The sequence below is a fragment of the Alternaria atra genome (genome assembly GCF_907166805.1).
Source record: "Alternaria atra isolate CS162 genome assembly, contig: 30, whole genome shotgun sequence".
Lineage (NCBI taxonomy): Eukaryota > Fungi > Ascomycota > Dothideomycetes > Pleosporales > Pleosporaceae > Alternaria > Alternaria atra.
Window position 1 is genome coordinate 92,676 of NW_025091329.1, and position 25,688 is coordinate 118,363.

General features: G+C 51.1%; 7 protein-coding genes across 7 annotated transcripts; 4 read left to right on the forward strand and 3 right to left on the reverse strand.

Moving 5' to 3' along the window:
- Positions 1-1,216: 1,216 nt before the first annotated feature.
- Positions 1,217-2,644, reverse strand: ALTATR162_LOCUS9422 (uncharacterized protein; the record flags this gene model as incomplete). The annotated part of the gene is made up of 1 exon (XM_043317056.1): positions 1,217-2,644. The coding sequence occupies one exon, from the start codon at positions 2,642-2,644 to the stop codon at positions 1,217-1,219; it is 1,428 nt and encodes a 475-aa protein (XP_043172991.1).
- Positions 2,645-4,970: 2,326 nt separating this feature from the next.
- Positions 4,971-7,138, forward strand: ALTATR162_LOCUS9423 (uncharacterized protein; the record flags this gene model as incomplete). The annotated part of the gene is made up of 4 exons (XM_043317057.1): positions 4,971-5,374; positions 5,419-5,951; positions 6,002-6,748; positions 6,798-7,138. The coding sequence occupies 4 exons, from the start codon at positions 4,971-4,973 to the stop codon at positions 7,136-7,138; spliced, it is 2,025 nt and encodes a 674-aa protein (XP_043172992.1).
- A 661-nt stretch (positions 7,139-7,799) lies between these two features.
- On the forward strand, positions 7,800-9,567 carry ALTATR162_LOCUS9424 (uncharacterized protein; the record flags this gene model as incomplete). Its single annotated transcript, XM_043317058.1, has 6 exons — positions 7,800-7,972; positions 8,030-8,152; positions 8,204-8,568; positions 8,622-8,704; positions 8,759-9,176; positions 9,440-9,567. 6 exons carry the CDS (start codon positions 7,800-7,802, stop codon positions 9,565-9,567), a joined length of 1,290 nt encoding a protein of 429 aa, XP_043172993.1.
- Positions 9,568-9,935: 368 nt separating this feature from the next.
- On the reverse strand, positions 9,936-10,754 carry ALTATR162_LOCUS9425 (uncharacterized protein; the record flags this gene model as incomplete). The annotated part of the gene is made up of 1 exon (XM_043317059.1): positions 9,936-10,754. One exon carries the CDS (start codon positions 10,752-10,754, stop codon positions 9,936-9,938), a length of 819 nt encoding a protein of 272 aa, XP_043172994.1.
- Positions 10,755-12,736: 1,982 nt separating this feature from the next.
- On the reverse strand, positions 12,737-14,770 carry ALTATR162_LOCUS9426 (uncharacterized protein; the record flags this gene model as incomplete). The annotated part of the gene is made up of 1 exon (XM_043317060.1): positions 12,737-14,770. The coding sequence occupies one exon, from the start codon at positions 14,768-14,770 to the stop codon at positions 12,737-12,739; it is 2,034 nt and encodes a 677-aa protein (XP_043172995.1).
- Positions 14,771-16,250: 1,480 nt separating this feature from the next.
- On the forward strand, positions 16,251-18,074 carry ALTATR162_LOCUS9427 (uncharacterized protein; the record flags this gene model as incomplete). Its single annotated transcript, XM_043317061.1, has 1 exon — positions 16,251-18,074. The coding sequence occupies one exon, from the start codon at positions 16,251-16,253 to the stop codon at positions 18,072-18,074; it is 1,824 nt and encodes a 607-aa protein (XP_043172996.1).
- A 1,226-nt stretch (positions 18,075-19,300) lies between these two features.
- Positions 19,301-24,400, forward strand: ALTATR162_LOCUS9428 (uncharacterized protein; the record flags this gene model as incomplete). The annotated part of the gene is made up of 1 exon (XM_043317062.1): positions 19,301-24,400. The coding sequence occupies one exon, from the start codon at positions 19,301-19,303 to the stop codon at positions 24,398-24,400; it is 5,100 nt and encodes a 1,699-aa protein (XP_043172997.1).
- Positions 24,401-25,688: the final 1,288 nt, after the last annotated feature.

Below are 25,688 nucleotides of genomic sequence, written 5' to 3' on the forward strand. Positions count from 1 at the left end.
CTGTACGCAGTCATAAAAGCTTCGCTTGAACCTCCCAGACTCTACCCTTTCGATAGCGACTAGGAACAGAGGCTACAGTATGCTGTCTCAATCGATATCTCATCAGAATCTCAGCCGAAGTCTTAGCCACTGGAGATATATCCGATAAACATGGGCCAGATGTAAGACTCGGAAGCACGTCGATAGGAAGTACCGATCTTAGATGGCAAAGATCACAAATATCTAGAGGGAGACTGTCTTAGAGTAGTAGTTCTTCTCCGGGAACAGATGTAACATTCGAATGAAGTGCATGCTCGTGGCGTCCCGGCACCGGTTGACGCAGCTGTTCTACCTGGTCAATCAGACCCAAATTCACGTATAGCTTGCCAAGATTGTTAACAATGTCTAGCATCAACGCGTGGTTAGGCCCAAGTATCTCCTCTATTGCTCGCAGCGCCAGCTCGTACATCGGATCTGTCCCTATTAGCTTGCCTGGGTCTTGGTAGAGGATGCCCACGTTGTTGACCGTGTCCAGTGTCGACGAGTCGTTGGGGAAACGGCCTCGTTCTCATCATTGCATCTAGATGCCGTTGTCTCTACACGTATTCAGAATAATGTCATTCATCCTCGCCCAAAAAGCACGGTCCAATATGAAGAGTGTTGCCTAGAAGCTCTGGTAGAGTGGATATAGCCTATATCAGTCGCTCCTTCTCCCCATTGAAAATACGACACTTTAGGCTTCCGTTACTCTTGGAGATTCGAACGTGCTGCCGCGACGGATTAAGTCACGTTCTATCGTCCATCTGGCAGATTCTTGTTTGAAAGAAACTTCGCGAAGAACCTGATACCGGAGATCATCTATGTTGGTGACCCATTCGTTTGATACCTTGACGACATAAGCACCCTGGCTTTCCCTAGTGGAAATGAAACCCATTGGTGTTCCAATCTCAGTATTGATCGAGAGTCCACCTCCTTGCAAGACACGAGGTAAGTTAGAACGTATAATACGTGCCCTAAGTGAGATGCGATACGATAATCTGCCGACCTTTGTATCCTTCCATTAGGGGAAGGACTCTGAAATAAGTTCCAGGCGCTACTATAGGACACAAGTTTCACGAAAGAGTTGGAAACACGTTCACACCAAGTTAAGAAAACATATTTGCACTTTTCTTTGTATTGTGGAAATAACGACTTGCAATGAAATTCGAACATTTATCTTTACTCAGATGACAACATACTAGTAAATCTCCTTCCTCGCAGCTAGTGACGGCACACTGCTAATAGAGTCCTTGAGAACCCCGGAGAAGTCTTGTAACTTGACACCTGGCAAGTTTGCCAGCACGTCCATATCAAGGCCTTCTTGGTTCACAGAGACAATGATACCATCATAAGTGCTGAGGTAATCGACGTTCCAGTTCGTCTCCGTATCCATCTTTGGCACTGCGCTATAAAGAGCTGTGGAGACCAACGGATCCGCAAACTCAACGTGGCAGTTGTATTCGTTCTTCAATGTGTGGACTATAGCAGCACCAGGGGAGTTGCTCATGACGCTCTGCCCGCGCTTGAAACCTACGCCAACGACGAGCAGTCGGAGTTGGCTGGGATCTACGCGGATATCTCCTGGAATTGTGCTTTCCTGGAGTATAGATCGCACGAAGCTCCTGGCCACATCTCTTGGTCGTGACGCTGATAAAGTAGCTGCGTGTTCGAGCAGTGGCATGTGAAGATTGGAGAGAAGGTAGTATGGGTTGACGGGGATGCAGTGACCTCCAATTCCTGGACCAGGGCAAAATGGTAGGTAACCAAACGGCTTCGATGCTGCGGCATTGCTGACCTCGAAAGCATCAATGCCAATACTACTGCAGGCATCTGCCATCTCGTTGGCATAAGTCGCGCACAACATGCGCTGGCAATTCTCGTATAACTTGGTCATCTCAGCAACTTCAGGAGAGGAGACAGGAAGCAACTTGTTGAAGACACGACCATAAAGAGTGGAGATTGACTCCAGGGAGGCGGCATCAAGGCCAGAGATGATCTTGGGGATGTCTTCGAAAGCGGGGAATGTGCGGCCGGGGTCAACACGCTCCGGCGACATGCCAACTTTGAAGTTTTTGGACGCCATGAGCGGCCCAACGAGTTCCCGTGTCATACCAACAGCAACCGAGCTCTCAATGACAATAGTGGATCCAGGCTTGACGTATTTCTCTACAGTAGCAATGGCACTGCGCAAGTATGTAGTGTCAACCTTCTTATCGTCCGTGAGGATTGTCGGTACGGAGATGAGAACATGAGTCGCTTCGTGAATTGAAGCAGCGTTTGATGTAAATTGGATCGGCAGGCCGGTGAGTTGTTCCGAAACTTCATCGAGTCTTTTGGTGCTGAGGTCGAAAGCAATGACATTGTAATGGCCGGCGAAGGCTTCGACGAGGTGGGTGCCGACGTAACCGACGCCGATGACTGCCACGATGGACTCCGGTTCAACAGGGCTCAGTACTTGTGCTTTCTCAAGTTGCATTGGATATTCGGTAGTCCAGAATGGGGACTCATCTGTCTCCTCAGGAGGTGGAGTCAGCGGCAGAGAGCATTCGGTCACAATGATCTCAGGTTCCTTCTTGAAAGACGCGAAGGTATTTGCGAACATGCTTTCGTTGAACGTAACAGCCATGGTGGTGAACGTTGTGTAAGGATGTTGTTAAAGACAAAATGGTGAGATATCGGATCAATGAGTGAGTAGGCCACTAGGTGGAACGATTGAAGTGGCAGTTAAGCAACTGTTGTGCAAAGATTGAAGTGTTGACTGTGGAAGCTTGTGCTGATTTATGAACAGAATGTCTGTCACCTTTATACTGAAATCAGCTCTGATCTTGGCTTCACACTATCATCATCCTCCACGCCTCCAGTCATCCGATCATGCCAGCCTTCTCCGCCGGATGCAGACAGGAACACTCCTTTCCACGGCCACACCGACGTTCGGGCCAGGGCTGGCATACCTGAGCTCCCGCACGCTCTGTATCCACTGATTCGATCCAGACGTTGATGTCTCGACGAGCGATGGCGATTACTCACTCTGGTTGGCGAGGCCTCAACTTCTGGAAAGTTTGCCATCTAGATCCACACGTGCAGAAGTCGTTGGCCTGTACATTCGGTACGTCCTAGAGCCATGTGGCTTGCAGGAAATACAAGCCATCGACTGAGGTCTCCTAGAACAATAAGTTGGTCGGGCTGATAGAAACACTTCTCAGCTTTCCTTCAGAGACGCCACGAGGAGTCAACAGCCTAGTGAATTCCAAACAGCTGGTCCAGATTCGCTTGGGAGAGGCAAAATGGTCTGTTCTACGGGACGGAATGTGACTAACTGGGATGCTGCCATGTGGCATGCGGCCCAGAAGCATGGGTGTTTCCGACCAGAGGAAAGGTGGGTTTGTACGCGAAGGGTACAGAGAAGGTTAGGTAGTCCGCGGACGAGGATTTGTAGACACCAAGAAATCACGACATCGCGCCTAACGGAGTTTCTGCGTAGTGCAAAACCAGTGTCTATGCAGTGTCTGGTAACCGAGGCAGTGTAGGGAAGATGCAATATCTTATTGCTCAAGAGCTTCCGCACAGTACGATTTCATACGCTCTTCGGAGGAGGTAAAGAGGGTTGTAGAGTAGTGTGCAACTCAGGAATAATACAGAACCATGAGAGCTTCATTGTGATTGAAGATGCACCGTTACAAAGTTGATAGGTAAGACCGATGCGCAATTTTCGCCAGTTTGAGTGTAGTCAAGAAGATTCTCGAGACTAGATGTTGTTCTGAACATTCTAGCCACACCACATCAACCCTGCAGTGCTTAGCCTTGCATTGTTCAGCCTACTCGATCAGCCCTGCCTTGGGTAGCTCCGTTCCTGTCAGAATGCCTGTATGTCGGGGAGCGGACAAGAACAGTAAGCATCCCCAGCTCAGACTACTCCTGGGCTAGGGTTTCGCGCTGATCATCGAACTTGTGCTTTGGCGTGTCAGGGCTTGGCGAACACCTAGGCACAAACTGGTTGTACAAATGTCGATCCATCGATCTCTGAAGGGATTTCACTAATCTGCGGGTAATTCGAAACATCGAGAAAATCCTAGATTAAAATTGCAACTGTGCTGAGTGATGCATTTGCAGGATGGTAGAAATACTAGTACTGACCCGATGCACAACTGTTGCCGAAGCATGCTCTCACTCTTGTTCAGTGAACATATCTGAAGCGCAAAATCTTCCCTACTGCTGTTTTTGATTGGTATGAAGGCGAAACCCAACGCATTAGGACATGTCACTTTTGAAGCGAGCATTGAAGCCTAGACCCAACAACCCGCTTTTGCTACCCCAGAACCCCGGCGGGATCTTCGCTGGGTGCGGTGAGTGGTCATTTCTTAGTTCGGCGGTTTTGCTTGAAGAAAGCTTAGCGGTGGGCTAAGGAAGCTTCGCCGAGGCTTAAACAGGAAAGCCATGTATTGCCAAGGCCTTTGCACATGCTCTTAGTGTGGGCAAGGGTGACACTAACGGCACAACCCCTTAGCGGATTCGGCATGGTAGACCCCGGTCAAGCTATGCCACGCTTCTTACGTGACTGCCGAAACTTAACACCTCAAAGTCTTCAAACACTGTCGCTTAACCCAGTCACTCCGCGAAACAGCGGCGCCTCCGGACCATCCAGCTGAGATCAAAAATTCTGGACTCTCAGCCGCAGAGACGTTCTGTAATCCAACAAGCATGTTACGCAGAAGCCAGAACATCGTGGCTGCTTGACGGTGTAACAATGTCCTCTCTGTAGCTTTTCGTGGCTGCCGCAAGGTCTAGGCCATGGATACCTATGCCATGGAGCTCCGAGAGCCTTGCCATCTGTCCATACTCCTTACAGATCTACCAAGCAATGGCATTGATACATCAATCGTATACCCCTCCAATGTTGCTTGTGCAGCATCTCTTTGTCCTTGCCCCACTTCCGAGGTACATAAAGTTCCAAAATGTTCTCTCAGGAGCCAACTAGTCCTCTTGCTTCAAGCCTTCCTTCCGAACCTGAGAATGTCTTTCTAAGACCAGATTTGAGTAACGTCCTGCATGAGTGGGACACTGCTTCAACCAGATACATCTCCTCTAGAAATATCAATCGCCAAAGTTCCCTTTCCTTAGGGACTACACTCCCCGGCACTCCCAACAATGAAGTCTTCATCAACGAAAAGTCCATTCCTATCATTTGGGACCCTTCCACCAAGAGTCATGAGGAGAGAGTCCAACAACTAGGTGACCTTAACATCATGGTGGACGAGAAGCCAGAGTTTTCAGACCCAGATGGTCTGAAGGTGCGACGGGCTCAACGACTCATGAAGGTGCGAAAGTTGGCCTTCCAATGCTGCATCTTCGGACTGAAGTAAGTCACCTCTTGCCAATTGAAACGTATAACATGCTAACCAGTTCGAGTGGTTTCCTACTATTTGGCTCATGGTGGTTCAAAGGATATTACTACGTTTTCCTTCCCTTCATCACATACGGTGTACTTCTCAACTTCACCGTTGTCATCACCCTCCTCCTGTGGCTAGTCTTCCGCTTCTTCCGTCCGGAGAAGAAAAACCCTGCGCCCGAGACGCCCGAGTCGCTGATGCTCATCATACCATGTTACAACGAGAACGAAGAAGAGCTCCGCAAGTCTCTCGATTCACTCGTTGAGCAAAAGGGCATCGAGGACCATAGGCAGTGTGTTTTTATCATCTGCGATGGACGAGCTCGTGGTCCAGGCATGACGCAGACCACCGGCGACTGTCTGCTTGACACTATTCTGACGGAAAAGACATCCCGTGTACACATGAAGGATGCATACATGGCTTGGGATAAGGAACCTATGGACATCATCATGCAGATGGGACAATACAAGGGCCTGAACTACCTATGTATCGTTAAGATGACAAACAAGGGCAAGCGCGATGGCCTCATCCTCCTCCGTTCTTTCGGTAAGTATCACAGCGCACCTTTGTAGTCGCTAGACTAACTCTTCGCGTAGCATACAAGTTTAACCAGCGAAACGAGACGCCGACAACGATCATGTCGAACAGGTTGTTTGGCGAGATGACCTCATTCGTCCTTGACGACTGTGGTATCGACAAATTTGACCAGATTGTTGGCATGGATGCAGACACTGTCTTTGATCCATGGTGCATCTACCACCTCATCTCCGAATCCCGCTACCCCAACTGCTACGGTGTTTGCGGTGTGGTTTGGGTGGATTTCAAAGACGGCCCGTGGAACATGTGGCGCCTGATGCAGAACGCGTCGTACACCATCAGCCAAGGCCTGCCTCGTCTTCACCAGTCCATTGTCACCCACAAGGTTTCTTGTCTTCCTGGGTGCTGCCAGATTCTAAAGGTCTGCGAAGAGAACAATGGCGACCACATTTTGCGCACGTTATTTGGGTACTGCCCAAGCCCGACGGATGGCATGCTGAAACACCTTCGTGGTGCATACAGCGAGGACCGGAACCACGTTTGCCATGTCCTCACTGCCTCGCCTCACGTTCAAACCCGGCAATCGATTAAATCTATTGCATGGACCGATGTACCCACTTCGCTTTCGGTCTTTATGTCGCAGCGCAAACGCTGGTCAATGGGTGCAACAGTCAACGACTTCCGTCTCGTAACCGCCAAAGGTACTCAGTGGTTTGAACGTCTCCGCGCCTTCTCAAACTGCCAGACATGGTTCTGCAATATCTTCATCATGGGCTCCATCGCTGGATTAATCCACGCCGCTCAGCGTAGGATCACCCACGAAAACTGTCTCAACAGATTGCTAACGTCCTGTAGATGTTCCTTGGTATATCACCGTCGCCTTCCTAGGCGGTGTGATTGTGCCATATACCTATATGCTTACCCTCGTCTTCTGGATGCCCAAGGGCCGCAAAGCGAAGTGCCAATTCTTGGCCGGTTTAGTCATTTACTTCTTCACCGGACCATTTCTCACTATCTTGGTGCTGTTCTACACCATGTGGCACTTGGACGCTTTCTCCTGGGGTAAAACCCGCCAGGTCATCTCGGAAGATACAGATACTTCAAATGATGAGGTTGCCACCGAAAAGGCACCGTATACGGTAACTGTGAACGACGAGGAGGCTAGGGTCGGAATAACACGTCAATTTTCTATTTGAGTCAAGAACTGTTGTTTTCGATGGGGCTATTTACATAGCGCATCTTCATAGACTGTAGATATTTTGTTCCAGCATTATACCAACGATTAACGATTGCCGATTACTCGGTTTAAGTGAAAGTAGCAATTCACAACCATCGTTCATACTCTGCGTCTCTTAGCTGAAAACCTCCTCCTCAATCGAATCCATTTCGTGGGAAGAGCCGTATCGTCTCTGACTGGAGCCAAGCTGAGATGTGCTTCGGTAGTCTTTAGCAGAACCTTTCCAGCGATTGACAGATTTGTATTAGTTGTGCCCTATCGAGCACTCAGCTGAACCTGGGGAAGTTCAAAACTGTCACTAGTCGCTCAACCAGCAGGAATCCAGACTCTTGCCACTTGTACGCTTGCCCTCTACAGCTTAGAATTCGATGTTGAGGCGTCAATCCAGTCGAATCAGCACGATTTGATCAGCCGGCCACGTTGTCGGGCAGTCCGAAGATGGCCACGCACTAATTAAGTGGAGACGCCTAACATCAGTTAAAACACGCTGTCAGTCCAGATCTGCATGACCTTTGCGTTGGTAAAGTTCAATTCCTGGATATCGTTAAGTTGGCTATCCTTTGGTTCAAACCTCAACATCCGACTACTTACCACCTATCAAACTATATCCCAGCTTTGAGATGGGGCAACAGCTTGGTGTTGTAACGGGCGCGCTTGTTGCTTTCAATGCACTAATCCCCTTCGTCTCCGCAGTTCCGTTCGGGTTGCAGATCTATGGGTGTACTATGCCTGGGGTCATCGCGCCAGGTTTTGATGACGGGCCATGGATCTATACCGAAGATATCCTGGACAGGTATGCGACGGTTTAGCGGATATTAGGCAACTAGGAGCTTGCTAATATGAATCCTAGGATGGGGGCCGCGGGATTCAAAGCGACCTGGTTCATCAACGGGGCTAACAAGGGCAACATTTATGACTACAACTCGACCCTACGAAGAATGGTTAGCATGGGACACCAAATCGGCTCGCATACGTAATATCACCTCTAAGCTATATGCTCAACTTGCACTAACCGAACTTTCAGGTGGAGCCACAAGGACCTCGCGACGTTGACCGCCGACGAAATACGACAAGAAATGACGTTGCTCGAGGACGCTATGGTAAACATCTTGGGATACTTCCCATACTACATGCGACCACCATTCTTATCACTCAACGCCAATGCCCTCAGTGTTCTCAAAGATCTGGATTACCACGTCGTTATTGGTGACCTTAACACCAAGGACTGGGAATACCAATCGGAAACCGGCATCAATACTGCAAAGCAGCTCTTCATCGATGGTCTTGACCAAGGCTACACCATCGTCGAATCTCACGATCAAGAAGAGTGGACTCATGGAGAGCTCATCGATTACATGATTTCTGTAGTGCAAAGCAGAGGTATCAAAAGTAAGTAAATGATCCCATCAGCTCTTATCGCTACGTTTACTGACAATCATAAGCCGTGACTATCGCAGAATGTCTGGGTGAACCATCGACTTCACAATGGTATCGTTCCGTTCGAGAACTAAAACCTACTAATGCAGTAAGTAGTTTCTAAACCTAAATGAGAGTAGACTAAGAACTGACGAATATATAGACTAATAGCGGGGACACAGACTCGACTGTAACGTACTCCCTTAATGGAAGGTGTGGCAACATCAACGCTGGCAACAATCTTGGCTGGACCTGTCCTCCCAATGGCGGCCGATGTTGCAGCAGATACGGAAACTGCGGAAGCACCAGCGACTACTGCGCTGCGAATGTCTGCCAGCCAGCTTTTGGATTATGCAATGCTCCAATTTCTTCATCATACCGCGACGAGGCCAGCATGGCACCTATAGCAACCAACCTGCCTTCATCGACTTTTTTGTTTTTCAACAACACCGCAACATCTACCTCCCATAGCGCGGCTGCAACCTCTCTCGGACCGGGAAGCATCACACCGGACAACACCTGCGGAAACCAGGGAAGTGGGAAAAACAAAGGCTACCTCTGCAAGGCGGGTTTGTGTTGTAGTAAGTACGGCAACTGTGGTACGACTTCAGACTACTGTGCTGTGCCTGTGTGCCAAAGCGCTTTCGGAAAGTGCGATACCACAATATTGCGAGGAAGCGTCTCTCCGGACGGTACATGCGGCGACATTGGAAAAGGCAATAATGTTGGCTACATATGTAGGACTGGTCAGTGCTGCAGCAAGTATGGCAACTGTGGTAGCACTGATGATTACTGCGCTGCTTCGAAGGGCTGCCAAGTATCTTTCGGCAGCTGTACAACCTAGATTTCTACAATCAGACCATCTTCGTCGTTGATACTCCGACTCCCGGAACGAGATTCTCCACCATCAAGGTCGTTGTTGGTTCCATCAGAATCATACAACGCTTTGGCGAGACCGATAATCCGTGCTAAGAAATCGTGGGCGGGGGGATCAAATCAGAGAGTGTGAATATGAGCATGGTGTCTCGATGGTGACTTTGTAGTTGTCTTTCTCTTTGCCTTGGTGATTCAGGATTTTGCCTCTTTCATGTAATCAACAAAAGATATTCATAATCTTCACCGCTGTCCAGAAGAGAGTTGAGAAACGGGTTCTCCATGTCGAGATCACTTGTAGGAACGCGCCTATCGTGGTATCGAGTCGTGTTTCGGCTGGTATCGGTATCTGCATCCATCGTGATCCGCGTTATAGGTCCGTAGAAGAAAGATGAACCTTCGTAGGCACAAGCTTCTATGCAAAGCCAGCTGTGAGCTGTCTTCTTCGTTTGTGTACTCACTGAACGTTAGACATACATCCGGTCAAATAGAAATAGGTCTTCCGAGTACCAGTGCGATCCGAAGTACCTCCAATTGAGGAAGGGCAATATGATCTTGTCATATTCACAGTTCTTGGAAGCCTGCCCAAGTATGGAATAGATGCCATAGTTACGATCTGTGTTCTTGACTACTATCATGGCAGGGATTTTGTCGCTCAAGGAGCCTGCTTCACTGATCAAGAGCCAGTCATTCGGTCTTGTATCTGCTGGTGCATATGCGAACAACCTATTGTCTTGATCCACAATCCTCACAAGTGGAAGCTGAGATTCGGGCGAATGTTCAAGAAGTTTCGCTTCACAGGAGAGGTAATACGACTGTAGACCACCTGAACTCGGCACATTTCCGCTGACACGTTTGGTGTCGAGCAGCTTCACTCCGTACCACGTGTCTCTTGGATGACCTCGAAAGTTTTGATATCTCGTTGGCGGACTTTGGATGTATACCTTGCAATCGTTGAGGAGAGAATTGATCATGGCTCTAAGGTGTGAGTCACCATATATAAGGTCCCGGCATCCATAGCCATTCTTTCTTTTGAGCATCGCCGCTTTTGCCTGCTCCTCAATTTTGACGTGGAATATTTTCCATAGTCGACGAGGCCACTCAACGGCCATTCCAGAGATTGGTTCGGTTTCCGGATTCTCGAGATATACGCGTAGTACCTCGATGGCGACTTGGTAGCTGTCCTTTCCGTAGTCTGGCACAACGGGTTTACCGCGGCCCCATTCTACAAGAGCCAGAACGCCGAATAGTCTGTCTCGAACGTCGGTACATTGGAAGTTTTGCATGGCCTCTTACACCTCTGCCAATCGGCGGCGTCCTCGGACACCGGAAGCAAGAGTCAAACAGCCTCGTTGATGTTGTATGTGGCGGAGAGCCTCTTGCAATGACAAGCAGGACTCTTTTCGACGTGAAAACCATGCCAGCTTAGAGAATATGTTGGCCACAAATGAAATGCTGCTGGTCATAGAGTCTTCATAGTCACCGAAATTGATCCAGAAATCCACCAGCATGCTCACAGCTAGCAGATAGTCGAATGAACGTGTGTCCATTCCACAACAAAGCGAGGCTTTGGGAGCCAAATGAAGCTCTTGCAAGACCCAGACTCTCGAGAAATATGAGCGTTTCATGAACTTGGCAAAATCAGATGCTAGGAACCACCTTTGCCCAGGACTGATGGCAAATAGACATCGGAGCGCAACCCAAGAGCTCTTCGGAATCGGATTAGGCATCACCCAGTTGCGCATATTCTGAACGGTAGGACCAAGGGTGAGTCTGTGTATACTGGCCAACAGAGATCTGTTCTTGTCGATGGTCTGGAATAGGAACGTGCTGTCGTCCGTGTGAGGCCCAACGCATGCCAATACATGCACCGATCTCGCATATATTTGCCCCATCATTCCCACTTCATGATTCTTTTCCTGTATGGTCTTTTGGTCGATGCAAAGTGCATCCATCCAGAAATACCTGCTCGCGTTCGACATATATGCTTGTTTAAGCGCATAAACGCAATTCTGACCTGCCGTGAAGGCGCATCCATTGATAGGAATTTGATGAGTTGGGGTAGGTGAGCCCCAGGTATATCTGATACCGGGAACGGTCGATCAGTACAAAGCGCACATCAAGTGTGCATACGGAGGACATACGACAGGGCATGGTAATCTGGGGCCTTTTCAACAGGCCAATCGGTGAGGAGGCACACTACTTGACCATCTGCATTGACGCTTTCGATCTCCAGTAATCGTATGTGCGTAGTCGAATCCGGGAGGGGTTTGTGCTTGAATGTCTCAGTTGGCGGTACTTCTTCCATGATCTTCGAAGTGGGTTGGGCACAAGGAATGCCCCTGTGGCTGAACGGATACTCGAGAAAGCTGGCTGATTGATATATCCGTGTCGCGAGCGAGGACGAGGCGTTATTAAGAACATATGTGGGTTTTGAGCCGGTGAGGAGATTCAACTTGATGCGTTTGGCGTGGCGGCGCAGCATGCAAGCCTAAGATGATTCGCGAAGAAGGAGCCAATTAAACAAAAATGAAGTCCTCACTACCAGGATCTATGGGAGGCTGGACAAGTGTGTGGTAGCACACCGATATTGCAACGGTGTAGGCCACCGTTGTGTGCAACCCCATAGACGTCATCTGTGAAGCTCGTATGGCGGATTCTTGACATCATCCCATCGCGAGACAAAAGTACGGTGATGTATGCGACCATGTGGAACTTGGGAGATGGACACAGTGTGATGGTATGGAGCAATCTCATGTGGAGATGCCAAAGTTGATTACTGACGTACACTAGACAGTAGAACTCGAGGTAGATGGAAGCCTGCCAAGATTAATTTACACCTACAGGATGAGGCAGCTGCGCAGGTGCCACGTGATGCCGCCAAGGCCTCTCATCTGGCAAGGTCGAAACAATCAGCCATCCACCATATTGAAGTCGAGAACGAAAAAGACGGGATTTCTTCAAGCTATACAGCTGTCCGCCTTCTCACTATCGCCATGAAACCTAGACTGTGTATGCACAATGAAAGTAATAGCTTTTACCGGGAGAAGGATAGACATTAGAGGATCAGCCTCACATCCACCATGAGCCGAGTCAACCAAAAGAAGGAACGTAAGGCAGTAGAGGGTATCTTTTGTTCAGTCTATGAAGAATGCTACACCAAAGACAAATGCAATAAACATGTATGCAACGCCGCCCAATGCACACTACGGCAATCTACATCATCACCATACACTTCCCCAACAAAAGAAATCCGCCCCACCCCCATTTAGAACGACCCAATATTCCCCTTACTATACATAGTCTGCCTCCTCTTATGCCTCATGCCCTGCCCCTGGCTCATCCCTTTCGACCCTTGGACTCCATTGCTCAACCCAATGCCATCGCCCAAAATGCCATTCGCACGCACCTTGCCCTTCCTAACCGCCCTACGTTTCGCCTCCCGCCTCTTCAACTTGCCACTCCAATGTCTAAACTTTCTCAGAATACGATCTGCCATGAGCACAACGAGCGTAACAACCATGACGGGGACGGCAATAATCCAGAAAAACGCATCCGAATGATGCTGGACACCGGAAAAGCGTTCAAAGTTTTGACCAAAGTATCCGACGAGGAAGGTCAGGGGCAGGAAGAAAATGGTGACAGCGGTGAGTATCTTCATGGATTCGTTTTGAAAGGCACCCATCATGTTGAAGATGAGGTCGATGAGGTTATCGGCTGCGCGCCGCATTTGGTCGAGCGACGCGGTTATCATGATGCAGTGGTCTTCTACGTCGCCCAAGTACGTGTGTGCCAAGGGGGAAATGTTGATACTAGACATGGTCTTGCGGGTCGCCAAATTCGTGGTACTCTGGCTCATATTCATGGCTGTCATGGCCTGGGCCATGGGATCGGCCTTGTGGTCACGGAGGGAGTTGATGAGCGAGACAATGGGTTGGATGGTGTTTCGCAAGATGGATAATTCCGAAGTGAGCAGGTAGAGGAGTTGCGAGTGGTGCAATTCAGGGTCTTCCAAGACGTCGAGTTCTAGCTCGCCCATCGCGTCTTCGTAGGCGGCTACGACGGGGATTGCGAGATCAACAATGGCGTCGATGATGGCTTGCACGATCATGCTGCTGTCTTGGCTGCGGCGCAGGATCGTGTCTTCGGTTCGGAGGCGCTTGAGGATCATGTCTTCGACGTCGTCGGCCGAGTGCTCGAAGAAGGAGATTACGGAGTTGTCGGCGAGGAGGAAGATGCTGACTTGTTCGACGCTGACGGTTAGGTGCTTTTCAGTGAGGGCGGAGTGTTGTTCGAGGTAGACGATTCGGTCGAGGTTGTAGCCGCCGCGATATCGTTGGAGGGTGCGTACAGCGGTTGTTGCTGGTGGAGTGGATATCTTGACTTTCTCAAACGGTGTGCCGTCGAGCTGTTTCTCTAGCCCGTCTAATGTGCTCATCATCTCATCTTGGCTTTTCTGCTTCTTGGCTTCGCTCTTGGGGAAGAGTAGGTTCTTTGCTGTCTTGAAGAGCGATGACTTCTTGGGTTTCTTCTTCTGCGGGTGTCGTGAGCGAGACCGTGAGCGAGCCTTGTGCCGTCGTCGTTCGCTGTCGTCAGAGTCGGAGTCGGAATCGCTCTCGGAATCCTCGTCCATCGGCGTCCGGACAAGTTTGGACAGAGTCAGAAGCAAGAAGGCTTGATCAGAGTACCAGTCGACCTTGGTCCTACTCTGCGTGCTCATCAAATCCTCAATGGCCAGCCTATGCAGCTGCTTGTGGTTTCCCAGGGTACGAATCACGTCCCAGGACAAGCCATTGACGTTGATCCAGCGACATGCTACCCAGTCTTCCTTTGGGTAGTTGAGAAAGTCCTCCAATGTATCATTATCCAGTTCATGGCACTCGACGCGCTCGTCGGAGAAGTCTACAACGGTAATCTGGCAGCGCGCATAGAGATGGTGGTAGTTGGCGCCATCCGTCTCATTTTTGGTGTCGACACCCGGCTCAGCACCTGGTTCTTGATGCTGGTATGGGCGCGTGGGGGACTGGTAGTGTTTTACCGTGTGCGATCGCGTTATGCGTCGGCGCAGAGTCGAGTCTACCGAGAAGCGATCAGGGGAAAGGAGTTCCTCTGGGTTGGGATGTGCTGCAGTAGCGGTGGTGGACGTGGCAGAGCGGCCGCGACGTCTCTGCTCGTCGAGCTGCGTATCGATGGTCAAATGTGGAGGCGCGGCCGAATCCGAGGCAGACCGCTCTGGCTGGTCGGGAGCGGGTGGAGCGGACGCAAAGTCTTGGACTCTCGTTTCGTGTGGAGAGGCCGACATGGCGGAGGTCTACTTGGACGAAGTAGAGGTTTTGTCCAAAATATCACGTTAACGAGAGTGCAGAATAAAATGCGACAGCCATTAGTATAGCGACGCGCGGATTGGCTGAGGGTCCAACGACTCTCCTTTGCAGACCACGTTGTGAAGTAACAACCACTGGGCTGCGGGAAAGTTTCATGTGCCTAGGGAGCTCCATGATTACGGGACAGCTCTGCGAAGATCCTGTGCACCCCGCAAAGCTACCTCTGCACCCTCAGCTCACAGTGTACCTGTAGCGGGAAATGTAAGATGCACCAAAAAGTATCGAGGGTTCTACTGCGGATGGCGTGTTGAGTCAGCTGCGTCGAGTCCACCATGTGCATTCGTGGTAACGCAGGCGCTGACGAAGAGGACTGCCTTTGTCAGCAGCATCGTGCAGTCGGCCGGCGCCCCACGCAGGCTCGAGAATGGAGCCGAATTATGCAGGCGCCTGCAGACGTGACTTGAATAGTGGCAGCTCGCTGGCAATGCTGTGGGTGCAGAGGTTTCATGGTTCCATGGCATTGGCAGAGGTAAGCGCGCCACCTGTGGCGTGAGGGTATTTTGGGCGTCAGAGCAGAGGCACAGTGGGGAGAAGGCAGTCATGGCTATTCATCTGTCACTGCACGGCTTGTCATTCCTCGAGGACATGTGCATTTCCAATCAACGTCAGTAAGCTGCACTTGGCAACATGGCCGTGGTGAAGTTCGCATCAGCAGCGCAGTCATTTCGGTGCTCTCTTAGCCCGTAGCGCATGAAATTAGCGGTTCGAGGCTACCCTTCTGGGCGGTCGGTGCCAATCCTTAACAGTGGGACTAGCTGCTCCACTGCCCATGACCTCTCACCCGAACCGCCTCTCTACATCCCATTCATCGCCGACAGCCTCAACCAACATAGCATAGTCCAGCCTTACCACGACAGCCCATAGACGACATCGCCAGGGATACCGAGTGTTGCGTGGCCCCCCACTGCGACGCGAGAGAGCGCTCTTGCCTCCCAGCCAGCGGCAGTGAAGCCATCCTGGTCCCCCTAACAACAGCAAACAAGACTCATCTCCCGCCGACAACCATCGCCATCCCTTTTCACGCCTCACACCGCTGGCTGCTACCTGCATCAGCCTCGTCTCGTCCGAGTCGGGTTGTTATCCGTGTCACACCACGCGGTCGGGTTCTTTCCACACTCGAAGCAGCCGAGCCAGTATCACGTTTGCTCCAAAGCGCTGTTTCTGAGCACCACCACCACCACCACCACACGGGCCCCTCCACAGCCTCAGTCAGAGCCTGAACCAACAACAAACAATTAGCTGCTGCGTCTCTCGCCCTAAGTGTCGCTGTTTGCCCGCCCATTGCCTGCAGCCAAACCCCAACTGCTTGCTGCCCACCACATGCGACACTAGTCCTGCAGCTCTCCACCACCCAGCTTCTACTCATCCGCTCAGCGACGGCACCACACAGCATCCAATATGCGCGAAGTCAACTTTAGCATCCCCAACGCCAACAAGGCCTCAGTGGGCATCACCACCGCCCTCTACGACCGCCGCGCCCTCGACTGCACATCGACCCTCCCGCTCATCAACTCGCTCAACCACCTCGCCTACCTCACCACATCCTCGGCACGCATACGGGACATTCTCACTGTCGATGGCGGCATCGAACGTCTGATATGCATCCTCAAAGAGGGCCGGAGCAAGGACATGATGGACATGTGGAAATGGAACCTTGCTTTCCAATGCATCTTTAACATTGGTGTACGTGGTTCTGAGAACGTCAGGACACGTGTGGTCGAAGCCGATATGGTGCCCGTCATCGCATCCATTCTCGACAACTACATCAAGGTCGTCGATAAGATGAGGGCAAGAGCTGAGGCCGAAATCCACAAGTCTGCACGTCTGGGTGCATCGAGCCGACACCACTCGTCGCGCACTGGAGAGGTTGCATCAAGCTCCGGACACAGAGCTGATCGAACACGGCGCGTCATACCCCCTCCGATTGAGATACCCCAGCCAACCCAGCCCTTGGGCGAGGCGACGCCCATTCCTGCATTCTCACTGAGCTCCCCTCCCGAACGGACGACATTTACACGCGGTCGACCTGCCCACCACCATCACCACCGTAGCCACGAAGGCCGCGCACAGCTCTTTGGCGCCCCCGGCAACAATCCTCGTAGTCTTGGCCAGCCATTGGTCACGGCATTACCTTCCATAGAACCAGCTCCCGATGCTTTTGCGCTACGGCCGGTGCGAGATGCCGATCGACTGCCTTCCATGCTCCCCGCCCTGCAAGGGGAGATCACTTCTCAGCCAGAGTCACCGACAACCCCGAGTGCCCCACAGGCACGCCAGACGAGCCCAAGAGCGGGGCTAGCCCGAACACGCCGCCGCCCATCCATCCGACACCAGTTGTCTGTATCTGGAGAGTCGGATCTTGAGGCACAACAAGATGACATGTCTGCAGAGGCTGCAACAGCGGCTGGTCCGTCTGTAAACGAGCCAATCGTCGGTATTCAGAACAATGAAATCAACATGGCCGACATTGTTGACAACGCAGAGATGCTGGATGCTGGCAACACACCAGTTCCTATTGCTGCCCCCTCGGAAGGCACAGATGAGAACAACGAGACGTTCAACATCACTCACCGTCCAGCACTCGATGGCAGTCTAATCAATCCCACCAACACACCACCGAACAACCCCATTACTGGTTTCTCTCCTATGCCGCCGACTATCAACGTTGTAAACACCAACCCACCACCTCCTTGGCTACCACGATACCAGCAAGAACGTAATGCATCAGCTAGCGTGCTTGCAGCCATGCCCCGTGACGAGGACGTACTCATGTCCCTGCAACTGCTTGCTTACGTATCGAAGTACTGCAACCTCCGGACCTACTTCCAAAAATCGCATCTGGTACCTAAGCTGAAGATTGGCACCGAGCTACTCGATGGGGAAGCATCGACACCCAAAGCAGCAGAGGAAGAAGAAGAAGAGCTAGAAGAATACGAACTTCCCGACGACTTCAACATCTTCCCTCTGGTTGAGCAATTTACCGTACGACACCACACATCCGACATGCAGTACTGGGCAAGCGTTGTTATGCGCAACCTATGCCGGAAAGATGATTCCCGAGGCGGCATCCGACAATGCGCATACTACCAGTGCGGCCGGTGGGAGGAATACACGCGTCAGTTTGCCAAGTGCCGCCGCTGTCGGCGGACCAAGTACTGCAGTAAAGAATGCCAGAAGAGCGCCTGGGTTTTCCACCGCCACTGGTGCGTTGCTGCGTCGTAAAGATATGCGGACGACCGTGATTCCCTAATTCTCTTTTACACCAATCATCATCATTCGTCAGTTATTTACTGGCTGCATATTGCATGGCGCTGGGCACAACATTAGTGCGTTCTTCTATGTCCATTTCTTTTATCATAATCTTTCAGAACTTAATGAGCGACACGACTACTGGATACCACATCAGAATGCTTCTCTTTGGCAGCGGGGGAGGAGGAAATCTAAGGGTGTTGGAGACTTTCGGAGAGAGGGAGAGAGCCTGCAAAGGCAGAGAGGAGAAAGACAGAGGAAGGGAGGGAACGAAACTATACCATATCATTTGGGAGCGGAGCATCATTAGCATTTTGGTACAAAAAGCCATGGTTCTGGAGTAGTAAGTAGTAGTGAGTGCGTTTTGGGTGCAACTGAATGTCAAATGCATTCGTACCGTACATGTCTTGCAGCAAATTCTCCTGTGTTAATTTCCATTAGCGGCATCTGTAATTTTGATAGAATCTAATATCACGATGTTTAATACAAGACATGCTGGCGTCGTAAGCGTGTGATAGCTGATTGGCGGAAACATGCAGCTGTCACGCCTGGGCACATTCAGCCCATTTGTGATGTTCGCGGCGTTCGCGCCGGCAGCCCCCAAAGGAAGGCGTTTTACTGGTTCCGCGGGGAAGGATCTTCATTTTTTCTGCTGATCAGAACCATGGGAAAAGCAGACATGCGGCACATATGCAAGCCCACTCCCACCATGAGGGGCAGCGCACTACGGATGTCGGGCGTGGAGCAAGCTGGGGGAGTTTAGGCTCGTTGTGTTTACGTCAGTCCTAAAATAGCCTGGGGTTACATGGATGGCGGGATGGGGGGTTAAATCATGTGGTGCGCGTCAGCAGAGGCCGCAGAAAGCTGAACCTTGGTCCCAGCCACACGCGTGGACCCGCAATGATATCCTGGGGTTTCCAGTTGTTTACTTTGACTGGTTCCAATTTTGACCAAGTCTTCTGTTTGCACACAACGACATGTTTGTGCAGACTTGTTCTTCTTATCCATTGTCTCATCGCCGACGCGGCCGCGTAATGCCCAAGACAAGCCAACGGGCATTGACGTCGTAATATCCGTGTTGGACAAGCCGCTAGACCGGACTGCTGCGGCAAGGCTGGGGGAATCTCGCGATCTCTCACCTAGATATTTCAACTCAAATACAGCAATCGTATACGAAGTATAGGGAATGACTGGAGATCATGTCGCATGCGCCCGATGCATCGAGTGCTGGGACTGGAGGTAGCGGCGCGGGGAGTGGGAGCGGAGAAGGTGGAGGAATAAGAAGGCGTCATTCCGCATCGCACGACGAAGACGATCTCGCACCGGCGACGCAAAGTACACAGGGCGCAAACACGGACACGCCGTATGCGATTTTTCCGGGTGCTAGGACCGAGGATGGAGATGGTGTGTCACGATCGAGGACTTCGGCTGTGGAGAATGCGGCGCGCCCGAGCATTGCGCGGCTCACGACTGAGGAGTCGCCTCGCGTCCGCTTCTCGACTGATATCGAGCGCAATGGCAAAGATGAAATCACAAGAGTTGGCAAGGGGAATGTGGGGAAACAGAGGCCTGGGACGCCGGATTTGACGGTCGATACGCGCGAGGTCGAGGCAGAAGGTCGGGCTGAGGCTTCGTCGTCACGTTCACCACGGGATGCTGCTTCAAAATCACCGCTCTCTCCTACTTCTCGAACCCGCGGGTACTCGTTACGCAGCGCCTTGTTTCGGAGGAACGTTCACGATACGACACAATCGCCAGATACACATATTGAACTGGAAGAGGGCGTTGGAAAACCACAGTCTAGAACAGGAGGACAGTCAGAAGGCTCCAGTGGACATGTGGCGTCGCCCAAGAGTGGAGACGCCGTTATAACGGTCACGTCCGAGCATTTAGACTACGCCTCGTCAGTCTCCGATATCTCCAAGTCGAGGCCGGGCGAAGGACCAATCGCACTTCCAGCCTATGAATCCTGGTTGAAGCGCGACAAAAGACCCAGTCGGAAGTCGAATCTGGTCAAGCAGACAAAAGACTTTGCAGAACAAGCCCGGAAGTTCGTTTTCAGGATCAAGGATGTACCGCCTAGTAAAGACGGCCGCCACATCCACCTTGATCCCACCCGTCACGAACCTCTCACAGACGAACGCACTTCACAACACTACACCAGCAACTGGATCCGCTCCACGCGGTATTCTGCCTGGAACTTCATCCCGCGACAACTCGTCGCGCAGTTTTCCAAACTAGCAAACTTTTACTTTTTAGTCATTTCCATTCTGCAGATGATACCCGGGCTGAGTACTACCGGCCAGTTTACGACGATTGTGCCGTTGCTGTTTTTTGTTACGCTGAGTATTGCCAAAGAGGGCTACGATGATTTGAGAAGGTGGAGGGCGGATCAGGAGGAGAATAAACGAGAAGCTAAAGTGTTGCGCGCGACTTCCGAGTCTGTTGCTGGGGCGAAACGCCGCGGGTCTACAGATGGTGGGAGTGTGGTCTCGCCGGAGTCTGAGGGGCTAAGGTGGGAGACGATCAAGTGGCAGGACATCAACGTTGGCGATATCATTAAACTTGAGAGAGATGATGCGGCGCCCGCGGACCTGGCGCTACTTCACACGAATGGAGAGAATAACGTGGCGTTTGTTGAGACGATGGCGTTGGATGGAGAGACAAATCTGAAAAGCAAGCAAACACCCGCCTCCATCTCCAAGACAATTATCGACCAGGAAGACGTCCTAAGGACTGATGCCGAGTTCGTCGTCGAAGACCCCAACCGAGACTTGTATAGCTTCGAGGGACGTGTCATGGTCAACGGGAAGCAAGCGCCACTCACTCTCAGCGAAATCATCTTCCGAGGTAGCATCCTGCGAAATACACCAGATGCGATCGGTATGGTCATCTACTCTGGAGAAGAATGTCGCATCCGCATGAACTCGAATAAGAACCCTCGGATCAAAGCGCCCGCGTTGCAAGGCCTGGTTAACCGCATCGTCATCCTCATCGTAGTCTTTGTCATCGCCCTGTCAATCTTCAACGCCGTCGCATATAAGATCTGGCAAAGGAACGAAGACGACATGTGGTATCTGCGTGGCTCCTCGGTTGCATTTTTCCCCAGCTTCACTTCCTTCATCATCATGTTCAACACCATGATTCCACTGTCTCTATACGTCAGTTTGGAGATTGTCAAGCTGGCGCAAATGTTCTTCCTGCATACCGATATCGACATGTACGATCCTGTCTCCAACACGCCGTGTGAACCGCGCACTTCGACTATCAACGAGGAGTTGGGCCAGATTAGCTACATCTTCTCGGATAAAACGGGGACGCTGACGGATAACTCGATGAAGTTCCGTAAACTTAGTGTGGCGGGAGTGAGTTGGTTGCATGATGCGGATTTGAAGGAGGAGAACATGAAGAAGAAGTTGATTCATAAGACGAGGAAGAAGGGGAAGCAGCCGGTGAAGAACAGGAAGAGCGTAAGGTCGGCCAAGGATGTTGCTAACGACGAGCCGGTGGTTGAAACGGTCGAGCAGCTGGGGAGCCCTAGCGAAGGAGAGCCGTCGAATTGGCGGTCGAGCGCGAAACCAGGCAAGACTTCGCGAGAGTTGCGCACACAGGATATGCTGAGGTATATCCAGAGGAAGCCGCATACGCCATTTTCGAAGAAAGCGCGGATGTTCCTTCTCTCGCTGGCGTTGTGTCATACTTGTTTGCCTGAAGTTCAGGAAGACGGTAAGACACACTTCATGGCTTCCTCGCCAGATGAACTTGCGCTGGTACAGGCAGCTCAAGACATGGGGTTTCTACTGATCAACCGCGATGTCCACACCATCACCCTGAAGATCATGCCCTCTGGGTCCGACGGTGAGCCAGTTTCAGAGGTCTACGAGATCCTCGATGTTATCGAGTTCTCCAGCAAGCGAAAGCGCATGTCGATCATCCTGCGCTTCCCGGATGGCCGCATATGCATCATCTGCAAGGGTGCAGACTCCATTGTCATGCAGCGGTTGAAGCTCGCGACGCTTGCGAATAAGAAGATGATTGAGATTGAGCGACGTGCCAATATACGCAAGAGCATGGAGGCTCAACATGCGATTGCGCGTATGAGCGAACACGCTGAGCGGCGGAGTAGCGTGGCTGGTCGTATGAGCAGCGTTGGTGGAAGGAGGAGTATGACTCTTGGTCAGGCTGCAAGGGCTAGTCTTAACCTCGGTCGTGCATCCTTCGCTCCCAGTGTGGGCAGAGGAGGTTCTGTATCAGCAAGAGATGAAATGGATCAATGGCTACGCGAGCGTGAGAACGACCGCATGGACATGTTGTCTCTCGACGAAGACACGCCGTATCAAACACCGCTACAGACACCCCGTCAATCAGGCTTAGACCGCTTCAGCATGGCCTTCTCATCAGCACGCAGCTCGATGCAGCTAGAAGACATGGAGGCTATGGTCGACGAAGGCATTGCCGGTGACGACACCGCAGTCATCGAACGCTGTCTCCAACACATCAACGAATTCGCTACAGAAGGTCTCCGAACCCTCCTCTACGGCTACCGTTTCCTCCACGAATCCGAATACCAATCCTGGAAAAAGAAATACCTGGACGCAACAACTAGCCTCGTCGACCGAACCCGTCTCATCGAAGAAGCGGGTGATATGATTGAGCAAGACCTCGATCTATGTGCTGCTACCGCTATCGAAGACAAACTACAACAAGGTGTCCCTGAAGCCATCGACAAGCTCCGTAGAGCCAAGATAAAAATGTGGATGCTAACGGGCGACAAACGCGAAACCGCCATCAACATCGGCTACTCGTGCCGCTTGATCAAAGAGTTCAGCACCGTAACCGTTCTCGACCATGAAACGGGGCTCGTCGAGCAAAACATTGCATCAGCCATAACCTCCATCACCACCGGTACCGTTGCCCACTCTGTCGTAGTCGTAGACGGCCAAACCCTCTCCAAAATCACCGACAATGAACTTCTAGACACGATGTTCCACGAACTGGCTATTCTGGCCGATAGCGTAATATGCTGTCGTGCGTCGCCTAGCCAAAAAGCCCAACTCGTCAAGTCGATTCGCAAACGTGTCAAGAAATCAATCACCCTCGCCATCGGCGACGGCGCAAACGACATCGCCATGATACAAGAAGCGCACGTCGGCATCGGTATTACAGGAAAGGAAGGCCTGCAAGCAGCACGCACATCTGATTACTCCATCGCGCAATTTAGGTTCCTGGTTAAACTGCTGCTAGTACACGGACGCTGGAACTATGTGCGGACGTGCAAGTATACCGTGGGCACGTTTTGGAAGGAATTGCTGTTCTATCTTACGCAAGCCTTGTTTCAGATGAAGGCGGGGTACACCGGTACCTCACTTTACGAAAGTTGGAGCTTGTCCATGTTTAACACGCTGTTTACGAGCTTACCCGTTATCTTCATGGGCGTGTTTGAAAAGGATCTTAGTGCGAGTACGCTGCTTGCTGTTCCCGAGTTGTATACGATTGGGCAGCGGAATGGCGGGTTTAACTTTAGGGTGTATCTCGGGTGGATGTTCATGGCGAGTGCGGAGGCCATGGTGGTTTATTATGTCATGTTGGGGTTGTATGGGGATGCGCTTTGGACCGAGGATAACTCCATCTTCGCTCTTGGAAGCATCACGTATACGGCGAGTGTGTGGTTGATTGCGCTCAAGATGCAGTATGTATTCCCTTCCTTCCTTCCCCATTTCCTTTGCAGAGGACATGAGCTAACCAGTTTTATCAATAGATTCATAGAAACGCACTCTAAGACCATTACCAACGCCATCGCTCTCGTTCTCTCAATCGGCGGCTGGTTCCTCTGGAATATCATCCTCTCTTCGCTCTACAACCCGGAGAACAAAATCTACTACGTCCGCGACACCTTCCTGCGTGGGTTCGGTGCGAGTTGGAGCTGGTGGCTTTGCCTTGTACTTATTCTCCTGGCTGTTCTGGTGTTTGAGCTGAGTGTTAAGAGTGGTATGGCGGCGTGGTGGACGAGCGATGAGCATATTTTTCAGGCGCTGGAGAAGGATGCTGGGGTTAAGAGGAGGTTTGAGGAGGCAGCTGCTGGGGAGTTGCAACAGGGGTGGGATAGGGAGAAGAGGAAGGGTGGGGAGGAGAAGATTGAGGTTGGAGAACAGGAGAAGGAGAGGGAGGAGAGGAGGAGGGAGGTCGAGATCAAGGATTTGATCAGAAATAGGGTTGAGGATGTTGGGACTGGACCGCAGGATGGCGGTGATGTTAATAGGATATTGAGTCGCGGGTTCGGAGATGTCAAGACGACGTAGTTGGAAGGAGAGATTGAACCATGTTATGGCCTTATGTTTAGCTATCTACATTTCTCCTCATGATTACTTTTTCATCTTGATTGTTGACCATGGTGGCTCTGTTGGCAGTCACTCCTGCACTGTTGATGAAAGACTGGTTGATTGGCTTGCACTCTACGAAGAAGCTCATATTCTCTCCACTATATGCTAGAGCCATCTTATATTCCCAAGGCAATTGCTAAGACTTACATTACGGGATCGTTCATGTGATGTATAGTACTTTCAAAATACTTATCAACATTGGCTAACATGTACCAATCATGTGTCCTAAACGTCTGCATACTCGTTACTTTTTTCCTGTCGTGCAACCTAGTAAGTTGCAGCAAGTCATCTCCAGCTTTAGGCGATACTTGCTTCTTTCTTCCTCTCACTCTACCCCACTTTTATGTCCGTTACTTTGTTTTCATCCTCATAATGGATGCCACGTACCATACTTCAACGACTTCGCAGACCCGGCTTGATGACGACGATGGTTCTAGAATCGAGGAATCGCCACAATCGAATTCACAAGAAGACCTTTGTCCGCAGGGGTCGGTGCCGCTTCATCGACTTTGCGACCGGTGTCGACGATTCTTCGATAACTAGACAGAAATCCATGCATGGCTTGACGAACCTAAGCCGTGGACAGGGAGGCACAGACCCAAGGGCAAGACATCCAGGCTGTGCACCGTGGTAGAATTGATGGAATCACGAGAGACTTCTCATTTCTGCGAGATGATACTTTTGCAGATGATAGACTACATCGATGACGTAAAACCACATCAGGCTGTCGGATGTAGAATCGGGATGTCTGGGTGGAAAAATGCGGGACTGTGGGTGTCCGTATCACTAGATGGCGTTGTTCACCGCCCGCCGTCCTTTGGAGGCCCGGAGTCTCTATTCGTGAAAACCTTTCCCCGTAAGCTGCTCTCTCATTCATTGAACAGATAGAGCTGACATATCAGTCGGGGCTCATAACGACGCACACGTATTCGAGTTCCCTTTTGGAGTACGGCATGTTCTCCCGCAAACCAGGGGACAATTTAGATCAGATCCAGGATTGGCTACACACATGCCGCTCAAAGCACGACAGATGTAGCAATTGGCTCTCAAGCATGGAATCCAAAAGAACCCGGCCAACAAGGGTCCTTGAGCTCGTCCAAAGTGATGTTAGATTGCGGTGTGATCCAGAAGCCATAGATGACTTCGAATATGTAGCTCTTAGTCATATGTGGGGCACAGATTCTTCAAAACAACTTCGATTGACGGT